A 21,931-nucleotide genomic window follows, 5' to 3' on the forward strand; every position below is an offset into this window, starting at 1 on the left:
CAGCAAGAAAAATTCCCATTGGATGAAAGGAAGCTATTTTTACAATGAGAATGGTATGTAATGGTATTCAATGCTAGAATTTACATCCTTAGAGATTTTCAAATCTGTAAGGCCCTGAACAACTAGATTTAGCTTTGAAATTACTCTTGATTGGAGAGTAATCTCTCTTGCAGAAATCTCTTCCAGCCTGCATGGTTCAGCAATTGCATCCAGGTCCCATAAACAGAAGTGCCATGTTCCTGCTGTGCTGTCCTTACCTGAGAAAGAGACTGTGAGCAGTCTTCTGAGAAACTTCCTCTTAATTCTTAATTGGTGAATTAGTTTTAGACTTTGGTGTAGTCAGCTCTTCCTTCATTGTTGCTTTGATGTGGTACATTCTTATCTCATACTGATTTCTAGGGAATAAAATCAGAAATTGATCTGCTGTAACCGAGTCTTTCTAAACACAGAAGGATTAAACATGAAACCTTTGTGATGGTTCAGCTTTATTCAGGACAGGAGTATTAGATCTAAATCAATTGTATTGAGATCTATGACAGCATACAGATGGTCTGTATGCCTCATAAGAGGAGAAGGGGTTTGGCTACAGAGAGCAGACACTAGCCAGTCCCTGATGATAAATGTAAGGAGGCGGTTGTTAGTGAGCTGGGTGGTGACAGGTCACAGCCAGTCAGTTCCAACACAGAGTCCTCTGAGACCCTTTATAAAGAGCTGGAGCCACCAATAACCTCTCTTGGCTGCACGAAACTGTGTGTTGTGTCATCTCTCCGTCTCCCACCATTGTGACATGATCTTCAGTTAGTTTTGAAAGAAGTAAAATCTTTGTGTTTTAATATCTCCAGGGGTCTGTTTACAATAACTGTGTCCTAGTCGACAGTTGCCCTTGGGATCTTGGATTTCCATCATAAGATATGTGATGTGAAACTGTCTTAAACCTGAGAATGTTTGCTATATTCCAAATATACAAAACTGTATTTCACTTAATAGGAACCACCTTAACTTAACAGAAATAACACTGTTATTTCTTAATGAGAATTAAACTCTGTTGATCCAACCCATGGACTTCAGCATGGAGAAGTTTGGGTGAGGAAAAAAGAAGTTACTGCTTTTACCTAATAGGTATTGCATGCAAAAGCTGTGCAGATTCAGTTTACTTTCTAAAAACTGCTCTTTTTTTGGTACAAGTTGTTTGCCCAGTCCAGTTCACACAGTAGATAGCTTCAGTTTCTGATTTTGGTTGCTCAGATTTTAACAGGAATCGGTGTGGGGGTGAATGAGGAAAGGGAGGGAAAGAAGGGTGATGAAAAAGGGAAACTAAAGTTCTATTGGCATTTTAAGAAGGCAAGGGCTTGGATCTTACAAGTCTAGGAGAGTGTGCCTGCTGGGCTTTTGCAGATCTCAGGCAGCAGTAGTGACCAGAGCTATTTCAGGAAAAGCTAAGCTCACAAACAGCCACAACCAAGAATGTCCACTGGAAATCTGTAGAGAGCAAATAGGGTTTGGGTGAACATGGGAACCTGGAAGGTAAGGTTTCCTCCGTAGGCCTGTCTGACAAAATTTGGGATGTCTTGTTTGGTACAGAGTGCCATTTGCCTTTAGCTTCCAGCTGCTTGCAGAAAAGCATTCCTAATTCTATGAAAGACATTTAATGGTACCTTCCAATGGTATTTTAGGTATTTGCTTTATATGCAGTTTTAAAACTGACTTCAAACACAAGTCATTCTTATAAGTAATGTTTGGCCTAAGTAGCTGGTATTTTCTGTCCTATGTCTCTATTGTGTTCATGCAGGTATTTGAAAATTGCCCCTGTAATTTGTAAGGGAGGATGCTTACAGTGGCTGAAAGTAAATGTGGTTGTTGCTCACAGAATCACAGACTGGTTTGGGCTGGAAGGGACCTCAAATATCTCTGCCATGAGCAGGGGCATCTTCCACTAGACAGGTTGCTCAAAGCCCATCTAACCTGGCCTTGGGCACTGCCGAGGGTGTTTCTACCCTCTCTGAAATAAGACATTGTTACCTGTTTTAACAAAAGGCTTGTATCCATTTCAGAAATGTATAGCATGAGTGTCCATGCTGATATGTACTCAGGTATTCATTTATAGCCCCAGTTACTTGTACCCACAGAGCACCACAAAGACTAGTGAGTTTGTGAGTATATTTCCCTACCCTGTTGTATGTGATCCTCAACTTAGACTGCAGGATTTGGAGGCAGTTCCAGAGATCACTATATGTCTGGTCCTCATTACATGAGTTGGTTCTAATGTTTATGTGGCTGTCTGATAGGCTCCTTCAGCTCACTAAACCAGCAGAAAGCTAGCCTGGCAAGAAGTCTGCATTACATCTGCTCATGTTGCAGTCAAGCGTGCCAGACATTCCCCAAGGCAGGGCTTGGGTCCTGGCTGCAAGGGGAAGGAGCAAAGGAGAGAGCTGAAGGGTCTGGGTTTTATTTAATGGGCTGTGAGGCAAAACTCTAGTGCCTCTATATGTCCTGAAATAATACCCTACAATAAGGCAACTCAAATTAGCAAAATTAGAGTTCTGTCCTATGGTCTGCATACACTCTATCTAGATGGATTAGATTTATCATACTCTGAAGCTAAGTACAGGTCCCTGCATTTCATCTGTCAGTGTCCTGAGCATGTGCATTATCTGTTCTGTGATTCAGCTGAAGAGCTAACACTGCCCAGACACCTGGTTTCTTACAATCCAACCTCATATCAAGATGCTTGACTGTTTTAGAAAAATGATGGCACACAAGGAGCCTTTTCATCAGTCAGTTCACTGATCCAAGTGAAAGATAAGTCCTGGAAAAAACACTTGAGGGGAGAGGGTAGGGAGATCTGATTTGCTGTGTTACTGTATAATCATCAGCCTGGTGCAAGGGAAGGAAAGGAAGGAAGTTCTGTCTCATGTAGGGAGGGAGGACAGGAGCATTGCTTTTGGCAGAAGCTCACAATTGTATTAAATGAGTAATGAAATTACCTCCTTAATTGGTCCTGAATTTTCTGTCCTGTATCCATTACTGGTTTTAACTGAGCTAAGTGGAGTTGCCTCTCCTGGCCAGCTGCCTCAGAAGGGACATGCAATTCAGCCTGCCAAACAGAAGGATGTTTTCTGCTTGGAAGCAAATTCACAGACTAGAAATGATGGAAGGGATGGCTGTGTGGCAGTTGCAATAGGTCTGAAGCAATGGCACTGTTACTTGAGAAGAGGTTGTCCTTCAATGACACAGGTTGGGCCAAAATGAAAGAGCTTGTTCTGGGAAGCTCCAGGAACAGTGCTACATACGTAAGAGTAATATTGCATTAATGAAGAAGAAGGGGCAAAAAGCATATAATAAAATTCTTATTTTTGCAGTTTGTTTTTCATACAATGTGTTGTTAAAATGTGTAATCTCTGTGAATGGCCCTTTTGCAAGGAATCTGCAGCTACAGCAGATAAAGGTACTGAAACTGCATCCTGAGACTTATGACTGTCTTCTGTGTACTTTGATATTCTTACTAACCATCAGTATTTAATACTGAACAATATGTATTTGCTGTAATGCAACTCACAGATTCTCCCATGTCTGTCATGGTGGATAACTTGAAATTGGAGCTGTTGAAGAGTTTGACCAGCATTTGCCTGGTAGTATACTACTTTCTGATGGCCAAAATCCATTTTTTCAAGTTTGAGTAAAGAAGAAAAGCATGGGGTTGCTCTGTGAAGACTCTAAAATGATTTAAATGTATATACATATGCAGCACAGTGAAAGGCTCTTCTTTACCTGAATGAGCTGGACCAGAAGCATTTGTTTTCTTTGCTGCTGAGAAGCATAAGTATTTGTTCTTCCTGAACTTTGCACATGTCTGTGATGATTTTAAAGTTTGGTTTATCCAGACTGGACATATATTTTGTGTGTGTGTGTATGTATATTACACTGTACATGCCAAGGGATCACCTTCACCAGTGAACACGTTACTACGTCAGGTTTAAGCTGTACAATTTATATATTTGAGCAAACACGAAGTTTAAATGCAATTTATTCTACAGTTTTTTAATGCATTTGATTTCAGTATTTTTCTTCTGTCCCAGTACACCCCACACAAATTAACTAAAAAATATCAATCAAAATTGCATTAGAAAATATGAAAGCTGAGGTCTGACTAATTATTTGTTTAGCTATACAATAACTTAAGTACTGGTTTCTCACCAACTGCAGGAAAACTCAGTTTGGTGTAATGGTTATATTATGGAATAGTTTGGGTTGAAAGGGCCCTTAAAGGTCTGCTTTCCACTAGACCAAGTTGTTCCAAGCTCCATCTAACCTGGCCTTGAATCACTCCAATTTAATGAAAATGCAGTTTTTCAGTAAAATAAATAAAATGCAAAATCAGCATTAAATTTCAGTAAATTGAAATGTGGTATTTAATGATAAAAATAATTGTTCAAATCTCATTTAAACAGATTTCTGATTCACCTTACTCTGGAATGTTTTACTTTGCTCAATGCAATATGTAATCACATTTGATTAATTTTATTTTTTCACTTAAAGTGTGAAAACACAGTCGGTTAGTAGGAAACATAGTTGAAATGAAGCAGAAGCAAGCTTGAAAATAAAACTGCAGAGGAAGCTGAAGGATCTGGTGGAAAGCAGTCAGATTTCATCATAATCTGCTTAAGAGAATGTTCCTGCTGAAGACAGCATTTTCCCTACTTGCCTGGTGTTGCTGGGGTGGGCGTGTGCTGGGGAGCAGTTGAGGTCAGCTACATATAGTGAGTGCTGAAGGGTGGGGACACGGGAGAGGGAGGAGATGGCAGGAGGAGCAGGTGCTGTGGATGCCCTCATGACAGTGCTGTGAAGAGCTACACTGTTTTGGTTTGGACAAACATCTAGCCAAAACCCTCAAGAGCACTGGTCAGTGCCTGGGTGGGACCTCCTGAACTACAGGGCTTGTGGAAGTAGGTGAGTAGTGCTAGTAGATGTGAAAGCCTCTTGGAGCAGACCCATTTGAACATGTCCTTCCCCGTGAAACTGGCAAGAAGGGCTCTGTGTTCAGTCTAAGCCCTGTGAGCTCTGACACTGGGTAACACAGCTGTTGCTTTAGAGTGATGCCACTGGGCATGAAAGGACATAGAACATCATGTGAGTAACAGGACTGGTGGTAACAGTCACTGCTTATTTCATTTGCCTTGGGGAGAATGGAAATGCTGCAAAGCCAGTTGAAAGGGATATTATGATCAGAAGAGAGTCGTTCAAATCCAATAATTTTTACAATTTTCTTTGGAGAAATTTCTAATTTCATTTTATATCCTGGGTGTCCCCACCCTAAAACTTCTTGGACTCTCCTGTATAGGGGAGCTCAGCATAGAACAGTGTTTTCACCAGCACTGATCCAGGTCATGTAAAATGCTTTAAAGACTTTCACAGCATTCTCGCTTAATCAGCCGTATTGTCAACGCCTGTTAATGCAGGCTGTCACCAGGGACAGTGTCCTGCTTGCTGAGCTTGCTCACACCCATGACAGTATGACACTGCTTTTAATTAAAACTGGATTCATCCAGAATTAATGGAAAGAGTTTGAAAGTTATACCATGATCAGGAGAGATGGCACAGACCTTTTCCTTTCGAAACCATTGTTAAATGTAGGTCTTGTTTAAACACCTTAGAAATTATATATGCCAGCTGACATTTCTGTCCTAGGTGTAGCTCAGGTTTCGGGGCTGTAACAGCATGGTGGGTTAGGAAGCTGCTTATTGCTTTGCTCGAGTGCAGTAATTCCTCCCTGGTTCTACCCTTTTCTGAATTCTCCCTTCCCCCAGATAAGAACTAAACTTTGTTTATGGAAATGTGTCTCAAAGAGCTGGTTTCAACCTTGGCTTCCAGAGAGCCTAACCTTGGGCCCCCAGGGCTTGGAGCCTCTGGAATGTGTTTTGTCTTTCTGCCTGTCAGGGTAGGAAAAAGTACTAGAGTTAACTAGGAGCTATATAACTATGCAACAATAGTCTCCAGAGATACAAATATATATGAAGAAAATATAAAAGCAGAAATCATTTTGGCAACAGTGGAATCTGGGAGTGCACTGGTGAAGCAGAGCAGACTTTCTTTCTGTAGGCATACAGTTTATCTTGGAGGTGGAGCACCATGTGGCACATTCCCAAAAATACATGAGCTGGAGTGCAAAGTGAGTAACCTTGGAAAATATTTTGAAACTTAATTTGGGCCCTTTGTCTGTTTCTCTGGAAGTTTACCATGTCAGCCAGCATTTTAGTACAGAAAACAAGAGTAGCCTATGCAGGTTTTGGGAAGCACACTGCTGTTCAGAGACTTGCACGGAGCAGAGGAGCAACAGAACAGGAATACCCAAGGGTCTCACAGCCCATAAATGAAAGTTAGCTGAAATCTGTGTGCCAAGACTGTGGTCTGCCCAGCCAGGCTGAGGAGCCCTGCCAGGCATCTGGTTTCCCATCTGTGGGAGAACAGCACAGGAAGTAGGAATCCCCTTAGAAAGAAAGGGAGAAGTTGCAGTGGAGATCTACACAGCACATGTGGCTGAAATAAATGCCTGAGCAGCAAACCTGCAGACCATGGATAGTGTTCTTTGGTTCTGGCATGGGTTACAAACTGTGAGTTTGTTCAGTTTTCTTTGCATACATGGGAGCAACAGTTCTGCTTTCCATTTTATAAGATGTAGCTGGCTTGTCAGGGAGTGGTTCTCAGGAACCTTACCCTTATTGTCATGGCTGTGAATCCCTAGAGAGGATCTTCTTCAGCTTACCTCTGTCATCTGCCAAATGAGGGAACATATCTTTAGGTACATGTAATGCCATGTTTTGTAGCATAGCTTGACAACTGATGAGTCTAATTTTGCCTCAGTGTTGTTAACACAGCAAGAGTGTAAGTGGCTATGGATGTAACAAATTTTAAGATGTAGTGAAAATTTAGGTGGAAAAACAAGAATTTTTAGCCTCTGAATGCAAGGTTTTGTTGCCCTGAGTTCCTAAATAGTATGAAAGATTGTACCTCCATAAGAAAACAGATTTGATTTCAAGGTGTAGCTCTTGCAGCTCCTAACCCTGTAGGAATCAGTTGTGTCAGAGCTTCAATGACCAGAAAGCGAAGCCTCAGAGCCTACAGATATTGCTGTTCACATTTGGTGGGTTAAGGCCTGTAGTACTCATGCTCTTGACTTACTGGACTTTGCTTCAATTTCTTTTTTTATATATATATATTTTTTTTAAATTATTTAAATTGAAAGCAGCCTTGTTTTACAGTAAACATGCAAGCATGTATTTAAGATCTTATTTATAAGGTAGATGGTTTCTTTCTGGGGCTCACCTACCTTGTTTTTTTTTTGTAGCCTTCCGTCTTCTACTCTGGTTCTAGTCTCTATGCTTAATGATCCACCACATCTTTCCTGAATTCTCATCTTACTGGTTTTCAAAGGGCATAGAATCTACTTCAGCCTTTAGGACAACTTTGGAAAGAGGTGGATAGTTTCAGTTTGGGGATTTGAGTATATTTATAGTAATATATAAATAGGGGCAATAGGAATACTTGCAAAGCAGGTCGTATTGGGTCATTTATGGATTGTTTCAGGCAAACCTTTTGCTTTGCCTGTGGCCTGTCTTCTACGAAAATCTTTCCAGTGTTATGAATATTTATGCTGCTTTGTTGTGGTATTTTAAACTTGCATTCAGCTTATGAAATGACATGTTTGTCTCATTAAATAACAGGAGGAATGGAGGGCGAAAATTGTTTCCTGGGCAGACAAGTCTGCAGAGCTTTTACAAGGAGTCTTTAGCATGGTTGGAACAGAGGATAGCCCAGCTCACCAACACCTTACCTTTTCCTTTGCCTCTGCACTTGAAGAAGTGCTCTACAAAAGTCTCTCTATTACAAAGCTTCCTCTTTTGAGAATTTTTTGTGGCCTTTTTTGCTCAAATGTGCCTGTTTGCCGTGTTTCAAACCAAAACACATGTTGCTGTTAGCATAGCAGGGTGCTCGGGTGAAGCTGTGGCAAATAGTCATGTAGAGCTAGTAGATTTTATGCTGTAATGACAAATTACGCAGATTTAATCTAGGGCAGTCACATTGAGCTTGCTAAAACCTTGGGAAAAGTACATGCATCTGCCAATGGAATATCCTCTGACCAGATTAAAATGAAGTCCTGAGGTCATGTCAGCCATTTTCTGGAGAGCTCACTAGTGAGTAGATTGGGAAGAGCTGGTTCAGCATGCTAAAAAAGCTGCTTGCAAGCAGTGATGGGGACCCTCTGTGCCCTCAGAAAGCCTTCAAAAAGCTTTACCAGCTAGGTGAATAGATACAGATTCAAAGTGTTTAGAAAAAAAAAAAAATCCACCATCTGAGGCTGTGCCGGTTTAATCTTTCTGTGTGATTTTGCTTTCAGTTGAGCAGTTCTCAGTGACTTCCTGGTACACCTCAGTATTTGGTTCCCACTGGAGGGACCCTTTGTAGGTCTTTCTGGATGAGAATTGCTATGAGCTGAGTAGCTTCCCAGGCTGACTGTGCTGCAGACTCATTGCAGAACAAGTCTTTTACTCTTCTGTGAACTTCCCTACAGAGGTTTTCACCGCTATTTGAACCCAGCTGGTGTTAAGGAAGGTTGTCTTTTCTGTCTCAAGGAAGTTTAACATAATTCTCACTATCCAAAGCAGCAGTCCTTTTTTGTTGATACCCAGCTTGCTTTAACAAAGGGGCAGCACATAGTTCTGCTCATTATGGCTGACAGCAGCTTGCCCTTGAGACTCCCCTTCCCTTGAGACAGCATTTGGAGCAACAGTGGACCAGGAAGATAAACATCAGATTAATTTCAGTGTTGTTTATTGTGTGCACTGCAGTTGCATCTAGAGACCAAGTATTAAATCAAAGTTGATGAGATAAATGCATTTGATAATCCTTGCTTTGAACCCCTACTAGGTTTTTATTCTTCTCACGTAATAAATTATTAACAGTGTAGTGCATGGGTACAAAATGTGTGTCTCCCCTTCTCTAGACTTTGCACACTTCATGGACGTACTTGTATTGACAGCAAACAGTGTTCTTGGGCAGGTTTGTGTACGATTTTGTTTGTTGTAGGATCCATCTTCGGGACTTAGGGATGCATCTCTGGAACTTTGTATAGCTCAGGGGAAACTAGAAGAAATATCTGCAGGGCTATAGCAAAGGTTTATTTGAGCAATGTAATGCAGAGCAGTTGGTACTCTGAGGTGTTCTTTGGTCAGCCACGGACCAGTACAGAAGGGTTATTATATTGGTACCCTCCTTCTCTGTAGACTCCGGTTTAGGCAAAAATGCAAGGTTTTGAACCCAAGACTCAGGAAAACTCCCACATATATGAAAACCCACAGAGAAAGGTGGCTGGTGTGTGTACGGTTTTTTAATTCCTTTGGGTAGAGTGGACAACTTCTTTGTCTCTTGGGTGACCCCAAGAATAAGCATGACCTTTTTGCATGCCACCAGTGGGTGTCTTTTCAAATGAGCAAAAGAAAGGAACATGCTCTCCAACTAATAAGGTGAAGGTGTTCATTCTAGTACTCTCACCTGTCTGCACCTTACCTGCAAATAAGCTTTGTGATGCTTGTTTGGAATTCCTTTTGTGTCTAACCTCATGTGATGCTGTTTTGGAGAGAACCTGGTAGATGTTGAGCTCTTGATCAGTCCCAGTATATATGGAAGTTGTAATTCCTTAGTAGAAATATTTTTTTATTCCATAATCCAAGCAGTATGATAGCAGTGAGCTTTCCTCTGGGGCTTACAGTGTACTACATAATGACTCTTACTCCTCTTCTGAATAAAAATTCGTTGTGAAGTAAGGGAGTTGTTTCCTGTAGTTTAACTGATTTCTTGAACTCTTACAAGTGGTATGTTTTACAGCAAAAAACAAGTGTGAAAAAGAAAAATAATTGAGTTTCCCAAAGCAAAGGAGCTAAAAGAGACAGATGTTCCTATGGCTGATTTTCAGAGGGAAAGGCGTTTTGGTTTGGTTTGTTTCATGACAGACTGGCTTCAGCCACACCACTGTTAGTCCTGGCACAAAGGGTGCAGCTTTGCACAGCATTTGGAGTGAAAGGGACCCCTCTTCCCCAGCACATTTGTGTTGAATTAAGGTGGATTGGAACACAGTTGTTGTTTTTCTATTATTTTTCTTCTGTGGTTAGTAGCCTGTAATATCTTAGACAAAGAATTTGGTTTGTGACAGTATTCAAAAGTATTCTCCTAGCATGCTCAGCTGATGCCCAGGAAGGCCACTGCATGCTTACTTCTCTTCCATTAAATGAAGTTGATGACTTTGTTTATTTAATCTGCAGTAATAGGTACAATTTTCCTGAACAACCAGGTAGTCTGGACCATCAGGTGTGATCATCTCTTGTCAGAGCCCTTTTAATGTTGCTGCAGGTGCTTGCACTAGAAATTCTTCTGTCTAGAAACACAGCCAGAGTGTCTAGAGCAAAAATTAAATGCCTTGTAAACTCAGCCATGTTGTTCCTCCTTCTTCATTGCTGTATTTATACTCAAAGATTTCTCCTCTGGCTCCGTGGCAGCAGCAATTTCCTATAGACATATGGCAGCTTCTTATACTGTTGATTGTGTTTTTTTCTTACCTTTGCTGACTGTGCACCATCTGATGGAATGGTGGTTTGGGCTGCTAAGCTAACTGTGTTGTCTGCACATGTTCCACTGGACCAGCATTACCTAGGACCATTTTTATATCTCACCTTGTTACAGCAAGGGCTGCCCTGAGTTCTGGACTTCCTTATGTTCTGCCAGCAAGGAGTGTGGATCTCCACACCTCCATCTCCTGTGTGGATGTGGTTTTGGCTGTATGTCTTGGGGATACAGCACAGCCTTGCTTTTGGTGGCAGAATGCTGGGGTTTGGGTATGTAGGGCATGGCAGGGGAAGTCAGTGTTACTGCATACTAAACTGTTTTCCACTCTGCTGATCAAATAATTTCCAGTTCATTTCCAGACACACTGTGGCTGAAATATCAGCAATACATGGAAGTAGATGCAGTTTCTCACTTGAAAGGGTCAGCTTTCAGTAGATGGGGAAGGAGTGACCAGACTGACACAGTGAGAGCAGCACTAGGTTTGCCTTCTGCACTGACAAGTGTTTGTGTTGCATCAAGAACCAGCTTCTTGCAGGCTTAATTTGAAGCACAGACAAGTCTAATGAAAAATGTCTAAGCATCCTTTCATTAGCTTATCATGTACTGCTGTTTCTAACAATATGTCTTTGTTTCAGAATCCCTATTTCCTGCTTTGAAGATTAATTGGCTCTACTTACAGCACAATGGATGAACTGCAGGATGTTCAGCTGACAGAGATCAAACCACTCCTGAATGACAAGGTAATGCTGGCTGCTGCTTTGTCCTCACAGGTGTACTTGGGATGACTTTGTGTCTGGCAAGGAGCCCTAGCTGCCAGAATCTGTCTACAGATTGAAGTACCTTAAATACTGAAACACAGTAAATTCTTCCCCACTCTGGTAATCTACCACCACTCACTCTTCCAAATTCTCAGGGACAGACAGACCACCACAATTCAGGTAATTTCGGAGTCCTGGCCAAACAGTATGTCATGCCTGTACTGAGGATTTGCAAAGGCTGGGCAGCAATTAGAAAGGTGATCCCATTCCTGATTTGGTATAGCTGCAGAACTTCTAATAAGTTTCTCCTTGTTAGGGAAATGCTGATTGTATACTGTTTTTTGGTTGGTTGGTTTTGTGTTGTTGTTTTGTTTGGTTTGGTTTGGTTTGGGTTTTTTTACTTTGTTTTGTTTAAAATATTCTGTCTTAAATGATCCTTCAGTGTTTTGACCCCTATGACAGCCCTGTCTCCCTGGATTTAGTAATGGAGAGTCATTTTCTTTCAATGTCTGTAGAGCACAGTTAGAGCAGTTCAGATTTATGCAATACTGAGATTTTGGAAAATCATTGCATTTGTTTAAGTCTTTCACTCTGTCTTCCATGGGCTGGGGAAGAGCCAGCTGGGCTCACTGGAAGAAGAGCCTCATTGGATTCTGCCACAAACTGTTGTTGAGAGTGCCTAAGTTCATTATTGGCATCCCAACAAGATCTAGCATCTTGCATCTGCAACCTGTGATGATGAACAATGTGGTTTGGTCACTTTCCATAGCTCACAGCCAAGTCTAATGGTGTGGGAAGGAGTTCCTAAGGCTTTGCTGTTTGATGGCTGATGATCAAGAACTGGCTTGTGCTGCCAAAGGGCTGTCTGTGTTGCATTGTCCACTCACTGTATGCTTGCAGTCCCCCACAAAAGGGTGGAATCTCTGGAATTCTGCTATGTTTTAGTCTGTATGGATTAGTTTTTGCCCATTTCTTTAGAGTTCTAACATATCTGTTTAGTATCTGTGAAATCTGAAAACTCAGCTGAAATCTGCAGTCCAGCTGCCTTTCTGACAGACTAGTGCTGAGTACTGGGTTTCTACCATCAAAAAAAAAAAAAAAAGGATTTCCTAGAAGGGTGAGTCTTGAAAGTACAAAATCAGTGTAGATCAGCAAATAAAAATACAGAAGACAGGCTTTGAGGGCAGTTTGTAATTTCAAAATAAGATAAACATTTAGAGAAGACAAGCTTCCTAAATGCAGTGGCCCAAATCTTGCTCATGATTCTCCTGGGATTCTCTGTTTGAATTCAGCTGGGTAGATTGCCCTTGCTTCAGTCAGCTGACCTAAATAGGAGGCATTGAAGCATGCCAAATCTGTTTTTCACTTTATAAGTTTCCAGTCTTTCTGTCAAATATTGCCTGGTCAGCCCCATCCAATCCTTGCTGTGGTGTCAGTTGTGATTCAAATGTGCAGTGCTCACCCAAACAGAACAGCAAGTGGTGTTAACCAGGGTGCAGAAGAGCTCATAGAGTGTGATACTTGGCATGCACCATGGCATGCACCATCCAAATCCAGTGTTGTATAAAGAAGTTTCTTGTTTCTCCATAAAGAAATGGGTGACTGAACTGACCTGCTTCACAAGCTGATGGTGGGGTCAGAAATCTCAATTAATTTCAGGGACTAAAACTGAAATAAGAGGCTTTTTATTTTCTTTTCCTCAATGCTGATGATTTAGTGGGTTTTGCTATGTCCTGCACACCACATTGCCACAGTTCAATACTTAACACACAGAAGAAAATAGAGGAATGGATTCTTAAAACAGATTTGCTGATATCTCAGTTGTCTCAAAGTGCAGAATGGAGGTAGCAACCCTTGTTCTTACTAAGAAGGCAAGGCTCTGTGGGGAGGAAAACATGGCCAGGTGTTTAGCCATGGAGATGAATGAGGGTGCTCAGCCAGAATAAATGTTTGGAGTGTTTCTGTTGTCTATATGTGATCCTAGTTTTCTCCTAGTAATTTTAGTATTAAGGTGCTGTGTTGATTTGGCACAGTCTGGTATTTTGGCTGCAAGGGAGGACCAACCACAGGAGTAGCTTCTGTGAAAAGCTGCTAGAAGCTTTCACCATGTCCAACAGAGCCAGTCTCTGATGGCTCTGAAAATAGACATGCTGCTGGCCCAATTAGAGAAGTTGGTGATGCCTCAGGATGACATTGTCCAGGTTTGAAGGACAGGTGTGTGCTAGGGAAAGCAGGCCCCCTCTCCCCTTGAAATGGAGAAAGTAAATCTTCTCCCTCTGAATTAGTACAGTTCTGAAATTAAGGGGCTCTCAGGTACAGATATGTGGATAGGAATAACAGTTCTTTCCTAGTATGTGTAACAAGGCAAACAAAGCGGCCCCAGCAGTGGAATGAACAGCGAACAGAACAGGAGCCCAGTCCCAGTTCTCCCGGCCGCGGGCGCTTTCCCTTTGGTGCAGTTCCCGTCACGGCCGGCAGGGAGCGCCGGCGGCTCCCGGGGGCGGGGCAGGTGCGCTGGTCCCCGCGCGGCTGCAGGGGGCGCTGTGGCGCGGGCTCGGGGAGCACGCGGTGATGGCGGCCGGGCCCGGCGGGAAGGGATGGGAAAGAGAGGCTTTGCTCGGGAGCCCCGGGCCAGTGTCGGTCCCGGTGCTGCAGCAGGACTCTCGGAAACAGCAAACTGAAGTGGCAGGGTGTCCTGGCAGGCCAGGGGAGCTGGGTCCAGCGGCAGCAGAAGGGGCAGCTCCCGGCGTTGGGATGGCGGCGGTAGAGGTGACCTTCCCCTTCCGGAGCAGAGAGAGCAACTGCCCCCCACCCTTCTTTTACCTACTTCTAATCTCATGGTGTCTCTGTCCCTCCCTCTGAGAGAAACTCCAGAAAAATCAGGAAGGTTCCCCCTCCGGTCTCAAGGACCTAGCCATCAGTGCTTCTTAGTATGTCAATGGGAAAAAGTTCCACAGGCCAAGAGGAAAGGAAAAACCAGCCCCCAACACATATTTAAGAAGAAAAATCAAAACAGCACGTGCTCAGATTTTTCCAGGGGTGGCAAGGTGCCACAGCTGCTGCCATCCTGGCACAGTGGCGAGCCTTGCCTGCCTGGCTGCCCCTAGCCAGCTGTGCCATGGAAAGAGGGGCAGGGGCAGCAGCTTCTCCTTCCCAGCGCCCCACATGAAGAGAGGCATTAAACAGCGTGGTGGCAGCCACTGTCTGCTCAGTGGTGGCAGGGCCCCATGGCTGGGGCAGAAATATGGTGAGAGACTCTCCAGTGTGGAACCTGGATGAGATCGACCTCTCAGAGCTGTGGAATCCTGTAGGAATCTTTGAATTAGCAGAACTTGTTATCTAAAGTACCTACGAGCAGCAGTTTTTCTTCTAGTCAGAGAAGGAAGAGAGGACATGTGAGGGCAATGACATGGAGACAGCAGGGTCAGTGGAAAAAGAGGGGGAGGAGGTGTTCCAAGCATCAGAGCCAAGATTCTTCTGCAGGCCATGGTGAGGACCATGGTGAAGCAGCTGTGCCCCTGCAGCCCATGAGGTCATGGGGGATGCCAAGATCCACTCGCAGCCCATGGAAGAAGTGCTCACGCTGGAGCAGGTAGATGCCAAAGAAAGCTGTGATCCAGTGGGAAACCCAAATGGAGAGAGGGTACTTGCTTCCCAACTAGAGCAGCCTGTCCTTTGAAGACTGCACCCTGTGGATGAGTGACCCATGCTACAGCAGTTTTGGGAAGACTGTGTGCCTGTGGGAGGGACTAATTTTGCGGCAGTTTTAGCATGACTGCTGCTCATGAGAGTGGACCCATGCTGGAGAGGTTCATGGAGAACTGTCTCCCATGGGAGGGACCCCATGGCATAGCAGAGAAAAGACTCCTCTCCCTGAGCAAACAGAAGATCCCAAGTGATGAACTGACCAAAACCCCCACACCCTGTCTCCTTTCACTTGTCAGTGGGAAGGTGGAAGGGGCTAAGGGGAAAAATAAGGTTTTTAAAAGGCTTATTTTGCTTCTCATTATCCTCCTCTGACTCTATTAATAATAAATTTACTTTGCACCTTTAAATTTGAACCTGTTTTGCCCTTAGAGTATTTTCTCCCAGTCCTCAACTCATGTGCCCTTTGTTAATTCTTTCTCCTCCCTTGCCCAGCTGAGAGCAAGAGAGGGTGAATGAATACCTTTCGTGGGTGCCTGGCATTTGGCCAGTATCAAACCATGACAGGTGCTATGCCTCAAATGCATAAGGTGGAATGCGATCTCACGTGGTTTGCTCAGCCTTTTGCTTACAGCTCTCAGTGGTGTAACCTACTGTGTGGTTAGAGACAGTGTTTCACAAAGCACATGTGCACACGGACAGGTTCCTGCACACCTTCCAAGCTGTGAGTGGATGCTGTACTGACTGTGTTTGCCTGCATGCATGGAGTCACCCTCTGGGAAGTCAGTGGTGAGCTGTTGCACAGAGTTCCCATGCACTCGGGTTTCAGGAGCTTGCAGGTCCCTGTGTCTGTCATGAAATGTTCCCATACCTGCTGCAGTGGCTGCACAGGAGCTGACTACATGGCTTGTTTTCTTGCACTCAGTACATGAGATCCCAGGAGTAGTCCTTTAGGAATTTTGCATCCAAATTGTTAATGGACACCAGGAGTAGATAAAACCCAGACCTGTATGCAGCCCAGCTGTGGCCAGTATCTTTCCTCTTGTGCATCTGTCCCTGCTTGAACACTCTCAGCTATACATGCAGGTACTCACTTCCCTTAGCTGGTAGCCTCCTTACAGCCCTATAACCTCTGTTGTATAGGAACAGGCAGATCTTGTATGGAGTTTGCTTGTACAGGTCTTGCATTTCACTGCTTACCTGTCTGCAGCCAGTCTCAACTGTGCTTACAACAGAGGTCTCTATGGGAAACTTTCATGATGTTGTTGGGTATGTTCTGAGGCATTGTGCTGAATTTTTTTTTCTTTTTTCCTGTTTTTTGTTAACAGAATGCAGCTCGCAACTTCCAGGATTTCGACTGTCAGGTAAGACCATGTGCAGGAGACAAGGATCGGTTTGTAACTCCTCATAGCTCAGCAGTAATGTTGAGAGAGATAAAAAAACCACAAACCTGTGTTTTAGTTTTAGCTCCTGTTAAGGCTTAGTCAATAAGAACTGGAATATATCCAGTGACATAAATTAGCCTTCACCCTTACATGCCAAGCAGCAGGAAAGTTCTGAGGTGCAGATTGCTCTGTCAAGGCTGCACACCATCTTGCTGGATGGCTGGTTTCTTGAATAACAGTTTCTTGGAAAAATGCAGTATGGTGAAGAGCTGCAGCTCTTTTGTGTCCTGTCTGGTTCACTGGCTGGGAAAGGAAGAGCTTGCATGTTCTACCTGCTTGAGGCGTCCTCCTTGAGAGGAGATGGAAATGAGAGAGCTGTCCCAGATACAGCACACTGCTTTACTGGGCCTGTTTTGACACAGCCATGGTTGTTTACCAGGAGTTTATTGATGGTACAGAGGTGAGCCCCATGGCTCTGGTTGCCATAGGGATAATCCTTTTGTAGAAGTGGTTGCTCCACCAGCATCCAAGACAGAGAACATGCTCTGTGATAGGCAGAGCAGAGAATTGAGATTCTGTGGGGCATATGTGGAGCACAGGCTCATTTCTCATACCAGATTATCCTGCTGCCTTCTCACTGAGCATGTGGGTATGCAGCTAGTGGCTGTTGTTCTCTCTAGCAGTTGCAGGCTGCTGTGTCTGTAGTGCTCTGCTCAGCACAGGGCAGGTCATACAGCACTGCTGTAGCACACCAGGGGCTGGCAACATCATGTAATAAATTTCGTAGAAGTCTGTTGATATAGGTGATTCCAGAAGACCATTTGCAAGCCTGTGCACAGCAGGAGCATATTAAATACAGTCCTATGAAGGCAGTCTATATTTTTTCCTTCTCCTAATATCAAATACTGATAACGTCCATGCCATGTGGGCAGGTGCACATCAGTGTACTGCTTAAACTCAAGTAATTGTGGGTTTTGGTATCTTAAAGCCTACAAAAATCACTATAAATTACTAAGCATAAAGATCACTATAATCACATTATAACTTGAGTGTTTGATCTGGAAATCAGCAGTAGTGTTAAGCAATGGTTTTTGTTTTGGAATAAAATTAGACAATGGGTTTAAATCACTTTCCTATAATGTCATGTTTCCATCTATCTATATCTTCTCTGTTACCTTTAGAGGTTAAGTGTGCTCCCGTGTCAGATGGGTAATGGGTAAAAATAGGTGCAATGCTTTTGAGGAACTGTAGACAGCAGAGGCACTTCCTGCTGAGGTCTGTGTGCCAGAAATGGGAAGAATATGGATATATTGTGTATTGGCCTCTGCTGGCAGTCCTCTACTGACACACCAAAGTTCTGGGTGTGCCCATACCTTGCCTGGCTTGAGCAGAGTGGGAAGGTGGGAAAAGGCCCTGTCATAGAGCTGTGCGTAGCTGATGCCTTTTGGCACTACACTTCCCTTCAACAAGCAAAGCCTTTTTGCACTTTTCTTTAAACAGATCCCCAGATCTGAGGCTGGGTTTCCAGTTACAGTGCAGTGAAGTTCTCAATCAGCTTCCGATAGCAGCAATATCTGCAAGGAACCTGGTGGATTTTAAGGCAAAAATTAAAGAATTTTTGAGATGGATTTTAGTATCTTATACAGTGTAGCGTTTGCAAGATGAAACCATGGCATCAGTGATGTGAGACCTGTATTTCAGACCTTTTTATTTTTCTAATAGTTAAAGAAAAGCTGTTTTAAATGGAGTTAAAGCTGTAGCTTTGGCTGGGACTGACCACATCCTGAACTGTGCTTGCAGGTCTGCAGGCAGTGTGGTAAGGGAAGGGGGTGGTGAGGGAAAGGCGAGCCTCTGTCAGTACTGTTGATAACCCTGTTGGCAGTGCAGCTCCAGTTTGAGCTCCCCAGTAAATGACGTTGACATATTGCAGCAAGTCCTGTTTTATTTGTCTGTGTTATTCTGTGCCCTGGGCCATGAGGTCATTTGCCATAAGTCCATCCCAGAATTTCAAAGTATGCTGAGTTGGAAGGGACAAGGAGTCCAACTCTTAGGCAAATGGCCTGTATTGAACCCTCCATCTCTGGTGTTATTAGCACCATGCTCTAACCAACTTAACTAACTTCAGGGTCCCATCTCCTTCCAGGAGTGACTGATGACCCTGCCCTATCTTCTCCTTGGATATAGCTGGAGTAACAGCCACCTTCAGTGTCAGTTCTGTGGCGCCTTTAGACCTCCCTCTGGCTGAAATCTGGAATTTCAAAATATTCTCTGCAGCTGGGCCATGCTTATGAATGGGAGAAGTGTTTAGTTTAATCCCATCTCAGGAGAGTGTCATTAGCACTGTCACTGTCTCTAGGAGTTGCATAGGACCAAGGACACAAGTTCCCCACACTGGTTTCTGTGTATTTGGCATGTATTGCTTTTCAATGTAACATGTATATTTAGGTTTGTAAGAACTTTCCTTTTGTGAAAAGGGATGATGCCATTGTGAGTTTCTCTTAATTTCCCTGTATGGTTGGTTTTATTTTTTAGTAACTTGCCAGGATCAGATCTGGGCAAAGTTATCAGCAGAAGTTTCTGCTTCTTCCTGCTTCTGAAATTTGTTACTCTGGGGTGATTGTGTGTGAGGAAGCTTTTAGCTTTTCTGGTACAGCTGACTTCCAGATACAGCTGTCCTGGTTTTCTTAAACTGTTCATATGCAAGCAACCAAAGTTAACCCTGATATATAACAGGTTGCCTGGGTGTCAGTTAAACAACCCCACATAATCTGCTAACTGCAGTGGAGATAAGTGGAGAGCTAGCATGGGGGGCTTAGCAGTCTTTATCAATATGAATTTAGGTTATTCTCAGAACTAAAGAGTATTAACCTAGATCTGAGACCTACATTTTATTTGAAAGCGGTATAAACCCTAATGAAGTCTAGGCTTGGCTTTTCCCAATGTCCATGGGCAGATGGTCAAATAAATGGTCTGGAATGCTTATGGACAGATGGTGTGGTGACTTGCACTGTTAATGGAGCTGTGCCTGTGCTTTTATTATTATCTGCAGACCCTCTGCAGCTTTCAGAAGTAGGTGTTCTGTCTCAGCCTACATCTCTCTTCTTTTCCAAAAGATTTGCTTTAAATAGAAATGCAGGAATATGCTGATATATTTGTAAAACTGTCCAACTAAACCTCTGTTACATTTCAGTCTGAAAAAAGATGGCATTTGATCTGATGAGTTTATTTGATCATTTGAGCTGATACTTCCCCTCTGATGACTCTCTCCAATGGGAAGACAGAAGTGTTTGGCTTTCAGCACACACCATGTAGAAGGGGGCTTGGAGTGTGGAGGTGGTCTGGGATTTGGCTGAGTATTTGCAGAAAGCTCTCGAGGAGGAGGTGGGAATAAGTAAGTCCAGGACATGCAGGGTTCATCTGAAACAGAAAGGACAAGGCATGCATAAACCATTGGAAGAAAGAAATTACCTGGTATAAAAATGTGCTGTCTTGCTGGCATTAATGGAAAATGTGGGGTTACTCAGTTGCTTGTGCCCAGAGTAAAACACAGCACAATGTTTGCAGAGTTAATGTCAGACCTCCATAAGGATTTTTTTGCCGCTTTAACTGAAAGTGTCACTTTTCAATAAGCCCATGTTTGTACTGATTCAGTTTTGGAGAAGCAAGTATGCAAACTTAAAAGTAGTTTGAAGCTTTTTTAATCTGCATTTTTAGAAGTTTGCTTATCCTTGCCTAATCTTTGCTTTGTTTTTACTTGGTCTGCTGTCAGAGAGGGAATGCGCTGCTGAGAGGTTATTGAGGTATTCCATTGTGTGCATTTCCTGATGTTGGAGAGGTTGAATTGAAACTGTACTTATTGTTTTGAAACTGTGTTCTTTTTTGTTACTTAAGACAGCTTGTGGGTGCTACCCAGTGGCATTAAATACAAGATGTTTTAAGGTATCTTCTTTTTACTGTGCTGAAATAAGACAGAATGTAAGCACTTTTGAGAAAGTGTTTGCTTTCTCTGTGAATAATGGGAGCCATTGTCACCGTACTGAAACATTTTGTCTGGGATATTGAGGACCATTGTTCCTCTGATTTGTGCAAGGAGTTCTTTTGTTTAAAGTCCTGGAGTGAAATTAATTAGAACACATAAAATGTTTTAATCTAGAAAGCAGGTCTATTCAATACCTGCTAGATTAATTCTGCTCCTAATCTAAAATAAATAAAAATACATATAAATAAATAAAATAAAACTAGCATCCCCACTAAAGTAGTGATTTTAACTTCTGACATCACAGCAAAAAAGCATGGTAAAGACAACAATTATCAAAATAGAATTTTATTTTGGCCTCCTTTTTTTCATTCTTTGTTTCTTGGGAAGCTTTTCCTGTGATTCCTTCCCTCTGCTTTTCTATCTAAAAGCTCACAGTTTTTTTGTAAAACTGCGGTGTTGAGTTCTGAAAAGTTTTAGCTAGCTGGACTTGGACTGCATCATGACTCTTACTGCTAAATGTATGTGCACAATCCTTCCCTGGGGTTTCCTTAAACATTAGTTTTGCTTTCTGTATTCTGTGACAGCAGTGTGCCAAAGGGGTGATTATGCATTTGTAATACTTGAAGTTCCTGTACTTTTTAGTTCTTGTGAGTGAGTTTTTAGAACAAGGCAAATATATGTGCTTTAGGTTGAGCCATTTTCATCCATTATGCAACATCCATTAATGGTATTTCACAGCAGTTAATTAGTAACTGTACTACCAGGTTTAATTCAATGCAGTTCTAGTTCCCAGGGACGTGGAAAGATTGGAAACACAGAACACCGCCCTGCATTCACTTCCTCAAGAGATTTTTAAGATGTTCATTTTCTTCAGCAGAGCACTGAAATGCAGTTTGGGACATCATATTAGTAGGAGGGCTCTCCTGGGCTAGAAACATGGATCTTGGCTTACCAGCCAGGTAAGGTTCCTTGAGGAGTTAAGGTGATCTGTAGTCTAGCAGTCGCACAAACTATTTCAGGCTCGCCTGTGTATTAGCACGTTCAGATCTCCCTTGTGTGTGCCTCAGGTTTACAAAGGCTGTATGTCTGCAGGTGGTGGCACCTTTAGTCCACTGCCCAGGGGATGGGAGAGAGCCAGAGGTTCTCTATTCTGTATTCTCTGTTCTATTTGCAGCCCATGGGTAAAGATGCAGTCTCACACTCTGCTGTCTCAAAACAGCAGTGCAGAGTGCCTCCCTGCCAGCCTTGGGCAGAGCAGAGCTCGGCTGCAATGGTTTAATTCACCCTGAACTATTACAGATCTAGGCAGGTCCAGTTTCCTGCCTTAGGTGGAGAAGATGGGATTTACTCTCAGAGCAGGAGGAAGAAGCACCACGTATTCCTCAGTCTGTGCTAGGTGCCTTGCTCATGATGCTGATTCTTGACTGGAGTGCAAGAAAGTTGTGGTTTTAACTGTTTCTTGTAACACATGGGCAGGGCAGGAGATGGAGAAGTGCATCTTTCTGCATCTCAGACATTGTTGTGAATTGCTTACTGGTCTCAGAATTGTG

At 43.1% G+C, this 21,931-nt stretch overlaps 1 protein-coding gene across 1 annotated transcript in view; it reads left to right on the forward strand.

Annotated features, from left to right (window-relative positions):
* The window catches only part of NDRG3 (NDRG family member 3), a 59,249-nt gene that overhangs the window by 15,084 nt on the left and 22,234 nt on the right, over positions 1-21,931 (forward strand). Inside the window, exons 2-3 of the mRNA XM_062504818.1 lie at positions 11,250-11,354; positions 16,346-16,381. Coding sequence (XP_062360802.1) covers positions 11,298-11,354; positions 16,346-16,381 — 93 coding nt within the window. The 5' untranslated portion in view covers positions 11,250-11,297. The remainder of the gene's footprint in view (positions 1-11,249; positions 11,355-16,345; positions 16,382-21,931) is intronic.

Source organism: Cinclus cinclus, chromosome 18 (assembly GCF_963662255.1).
Source record: "Cinclus cinclus chromosome 18, bCinCin1.1, whole genome shotgun sequence".
Taxonomy (NCBI): domain Eukaryota; kingdom Metazoa; phylum Chordata; class Aves; order Passeriformes; family Cinclidae; genus Cinclus; species Cinclus cinclus.